The sequence below is a fragment of the Oryza sativa genome, chromosome 9 (genome assembly GCF_034140825.1).
Source record: "Oryza sativa Japonica Group chromosome 9, ASM3414082v1".
Lineage (NCBI taxonomy): Eukaryota > Viridiplantae > Streptophyta > Magnoliopsida > Poales > Poaceae > Oryza > Oryza sativa.
In genome coordinates, this window is record NC_089043.1 from 10060079 (window position 1) to 10065276 (window position 5198).

Genomic DNA, 5198 nt, shown 5'->3' on the forward strand with positions numbered 1-5198 from the left:
GCGAAATGCACGTACTCTCCACAGTTGAAATAGCTCCCTGGCCTCACTGATCCAGTAGCGACCTGATTCGGTGCAGGAGCTCGGTTCTGAATGGTTACCGGCCTGTGGAAATTGCTAGATGCGGCAGGACGATTGGTTGTCACCACTGTTGGTTTCCATACTGAGGAGGTTGTTCCTTTAGGACACTGGGGTGCGGCCTGAGGCGGGCGGTTCATGGCACGCCTCCTTTTGCGATTGTGCTCCACAACCTTCCGGTCGTTTTCCAATCTAACGACCTTATTGATTAAACTCTGGAAACTATCGTGGTCCTATCCAATCATGGGCCCACGCAACTCGTCGTTCAGGCCTTCGATGAATTTGTCGATCTTTTCCTCGTCATCGGCAAGATCTCCAGTCGCGTAACGCGCCAGCTGAGTGAAACGGTTCAGGTACTCTTGTATGGTGGTATTTCCTTGCCGTAGTCTCCTGAACTCATTCTTCTTCATTCGCATCACAGCGGCAGGCACGAAGTTGTCATGGAAGGCTGTAGTGAATTCCTCCCGGTTTGGTTCTCCAGCATCTTCTTCTCGGGCTTCTTTATATGTGTCCCACCAGTCTCCGGTTGGTCCTTCCAATTGGTTCGCCACAAAGATCACTTTATCGGCTTCACGTACTCGAACAAGGGTCAGCTTCTTCTCAATGATCCTTAACCAATCCTCAGCATCCATAGGTTCTTCAGCTGTGGCGAACGTGGGTGGCTTAGTCCTCATGAATTCTCCAAAGCTTGATCCTCCACGGTTGCCTTGATTATTTGTGATGGCTTGTAGAAGTTGGGTTTGGGTAGCCATGACTCCGGCCAGGGTGTTTAGGTCGGGTGCTTGAGTTTCTTCATTGCTGGTTGACGCCCTACGTCGGCTTGCCATCTGTGTACGCCGATGAGGTAAGTATCCTATTTTCCTAACTAGCCCTTTTGGTTTTATCTCGTTAAAGGAGTTGTTTTGATTGTGAACTTTATTTTGCAAGCATGGTGGAATAAACTCATTCATAACACAACAGTAATAATATCATAAATAACATCACAGAGTTCCACAGATAGTACATAAATCATGATGCAATCGACTGCACATATACGCAGTCCAAATAAAGTTCATCCAAAAGATACATCAAACTAATCATCAAGCTACTCGTCAATCTAGGTAGCGGGGGTGTGTGTCTCGCATGCTATCCAAAAACCATCTGAAGCGAGATCGAAGCTGCAATAGACCTCCAGTCTAGTCATCCAACCATCCGCAGGATCCTGGGGCAGGTAGAGGGTGGTCGCTGGCACGGGCAAACCCGAGTCCCCACGGCTCGGAAGTAGTGGCCTCTGGATTTGGCTTGGGCTTCTTGCCCGGGGGTCGTGCGCTCTTGCGGGCAGTGCTGAGGGTGCGAGGGCCTCCGATAAAGGTGATGCGGGGGACAGGAGTCTCGTCCTCTAAAGGATCAGTGATGTCCGGCTCTATCTCTGGCTCGGTGTCAGTCCCCTCTGTCTCGGAGTCGACCTGGATCGGAGTCTTCATACTGGAACCCAGCTGCGGTGACGGAGTAGGGATCAGTGGAGTGTGCACAATCTCTGGGGCAGGTGGCTGTGTCACTGTCGGGTCCACCAAGTAAGGTGCTGACTCAGTAGCCAGCATACCAACCTCTCCCAGAAGAGCGTGGAACGCTGGTGGGTACGGCCGGGTGAGGAAGAAGTAGCGGTCACGCCCCACTGCTGTGGAAGTAGAAGCTCCTGTGGTGCTGACTATAGCTGCTTGAAGCTGCTCCTCAAGCTGGCTGACGTGCTCCTAACTCTCTCTCAGCTGCTCCTCGAGTGTATCCATCATCCCGCGGCGATCATTGTACTGATCAGATAGCTGCTGAAACTGGTCACCGTGGACCTGAAGCTGTGCCTTCAGTGAGTCTATCTCACTGCCCCAAGCCTGGTGCTCCTCCTCTAGCTGAAGCTGATGTACTGTGAGGTCAGTCACCTCACTCTCTAACTCTCCCACACGCCTCTGCTGGTCGTCGATCTCTAACAGAGCCTCCTCGTAGAAGTCGTCTACTGCCTCAGCCCATCGGGACAGTAGAGTCACTATCGGGTTGTAGCAGCAAGGTGTGTCCTGAACTGTGCAGACGGAGTTGCTCTCCTCTCGAAACGGGTGGTGAGCAAACTCGGTACTCACTAACTCAGCTCGGTGAATAGAGCTAAGTCGGAGGAAGGCCTCCCGGGCTGCACCCTGCATCGCGGTCTCCGGTAAGTCGCGACGATGGCGTGTCGGAAAGCTGTAGTCTGACTTTGAAGGAACTCGTGTATGAACCTCGACCCAGGCCTCCCAAACGGGTCCACACTGTCGAACTCGGTAGATCGGAAATCTGGGGTACCGTAGGCGCCTCATCAACCGATGTAGCTCAATGACGTATCCCTCTGAGCGGGGTACACCCATCTCCTAGGTAGTGGGTGAATCCTGATCTGCCATCTAATTTTAAGAAAAACCCAAAGTCAGCTAAGAGTAAAACTTGTTTTGTGAAGAAAATAGTTAAGAGTAAGATGAAAATCGTATAGAGTTTTGTAAACATAGCGTTTTTTTATTTTTAAAAGTATTACTAAATGGGAATTTCCCCCTTGGCCAACTAGAAAAGGGGCGGGGCGCCTTTTGGTCTTTTCCTACAGTCGTATGGCTCTGATACCAACTCTGTGGACCCCCGTATTTATAACAGGAATTAATCGACTAGCAAATGCATATGTTTATAAAATAAATGACTGTATTATAAAATATAATATAATATTCTAAATGCCAATGCTAGTCGGAATGACCTTAAAAGACGGCAAATGAAGTGCTCCATCTTTCCAGGATCGCATGAACAGATGCACGAGACAACCCGACAAATTCCTATGAAATTTGAATAGTTAGGCACCATGCGTTAGACAAAAATAATTTATTGGATCAAACAAGATTATACAAGAAAACTTACGAGTTAGCCACCGGATTTGTGACATATATATGGCCCCACAAGTCGATATCCTCAGTCCACCTAGAGCCAGGACATGCCACACGCATGGCTCTGTTGTAATAGTTGGTAACGTTTAACAATTTTTTGGTATATCTCATAGTTGGGTTGTTCTGATACATTGGATTTAGTGGATTAGGGTCTAGTAGATAAAGTGTTCTGCTTTCTTGGTCCAGTATGACCAAGATATAGCTTCCAACAGCACATACTGGTATAAGAATATGGAAAAAGTCAACCGTCAAGATAATATAAAAAAACACATTCAAATAAGAACAAAGGATAGCTAGCTTACCAATTTGCATTTTGCAACTTCATAATGGATTTTCGACCAGCTACCAACCGACCCCGCAAGATCTATATCCTTATGGAACATTGGACTTATACCAAATCCAGTAGCAGTCTATATGATGTACAATAATTGTTTAAAATATGAGCAAAAGAATCAATATTGGGTAGATTATAAAAACTTACCCAAAATTGTAAGTCCAGGCAATGCTTTGTTATTGCTTCGCTGGTTTTGTGAAGCCACTGGACGTTTTCATACATGAACTTGCGTATGGCCATGTTGAAGCAATCACGGTCAAGTGGTCCATCCTTTAGTACTGATTGAAGTGTTTTGAGACTTAATTTTATGGTGTGCGGCCATGAACTTTGCACCCATATATTCCTGTCAATCAATAAAAAAATAAGTTAGTGCATGTTTGAACTATAGGGTAGATACATTATATAGAAGTGGCTTACTCCAAGGTTTCAGCACAATTTATTTGTTGTATGTACTAGAAAAGGCCGCCTATCAACTCCTGTAAACTCATCGTAGAAATGTGGACCCCCGTATTTATAACAGGAATCAATCGTGTAAACGGTACCATTTCCCTGGATCAAGTAGTCTGGTACACACGAGTTCATAGCTGAAATACCAAATGCACATACACGAGAGTCTAGTGCGAATTATTACATCATAAGCCCGCAGGCATAGTCTTAGATCATCGAACCGAGCGGTCCGGAATACATTCCAAAAGCAGAAGTAGATAAGGCAGCGGACTTAAGGCAGCGGCACGCCTTTGCCACAGGCAACGACCGTAACTAAGACCTATTAAGCGCCGTCGTCTTCATCACCCTCCTGGTAGTACGCGTAGGGATCCTCCGAAGCTTCATCTCCGGCCTCTGATTAGGTTTATATATTGCAAGGCTGAGTACCAACCGTACTCCGCAAGCCACCACAGCAACAATGCACATGATAGGGGTATTTCAAAGGATGGCTATGGTTCTTTTGCGCAAAGCAAGTTTTGTAATTCTTTTCACAAGCCTAAGACCTAGCATTGACTGATCAAATTTTAGTACCAGTGTTCACATTTGAATAACGACGGTTCTGTCCACCATCCATTGTGATCTCAAGGATAGATTCCCGCCATTGAGTCGTCATGGTTTTCTGAGGACGTCCACCTTCCCGCCTCTCAGGAAGTGGCTCCAACAACATAAAAATCATAATGCAATAACCCATCCCATACAAGTTAAGAATTCAGAGTCTAGCCAAGTGTAATACACGTCCCGGTGCTCAATAACCGCGAGCACGGCTATTCGAATAGATTTAGTTTACTCACACTGCAGTGGATGTATAATTTACCCGCACTCCGTGACTACCCAACACATGAGCCTCGTCCCAACACATGAGACGCGTCACGGCAAAGCTTTTCGATAACCTCGCATTGGCAGTACCTGTCACGCCCGGAATTTCTATCCAAAATTCCAAACGCTTACATGTGTGTGAACCCTCCTCTAGGAATCAGCCGAGGCACACAATAACAAATTGATAATAGAGTACAATTATTACTCTAATTAATAAGCGAATCAAATGTCATTACAGAGGTAGATAGTTCCTCTCATTCAATAAAGATCTAAGCAATGGAAAATAAGATAAATGGCGCAGACGGCTCCACTCCACAGGCAGCTTGACCAAGGCTACACCTAATCCTCCACACCATCAGCTTCACTGTAGAACTCTTCCTCTGATGAATCATTGCAAGGTGAGTATATGACATACTCAGCAAGCCACGCAGCAAATATGCAAGTGCACAGGATAACAAAGGATGGCATAGTATAGGGCTCATTTGCAAAAGCAGCATTTAGCAAACATTTGAGAATTTAATAAAACAGTTAAGTAATTAAACAATATTAATCCAACGCTATAC

The 5198-nt window shown here is 46.1% G+C and overlaps 1 protein-coding gene across 1 annotated transcript; it reads right to left on the minus strand.

Annotated features, from left to right (window-relative positions):
- Positions 1 to 308: 308 nt before the first annotated feature.
- LOC136351673 (uncharacterized) lies at positions 309 to 827 on the minus strand. The gene has a single exon (XM_066303938.1). It carries the CDS (start codon positions 825 to 827, stop codon positions 309 to 311), a length of 519 nt encoding a protein of 172 aa, XP_066160035.1.
- Between the last annotated feature and the right edge of the window lie 4371 nt (positions 828 to 5198).

Excerpts from the sequence above, each read along its gene's own strand:
- LOC136351673 (XM_066303938.1), bottom strand. The coding sequence starts at position 827 with ATGGCTACCCAAACCCAACTTCTACAAGCCATCACAAATAATCAAGGC.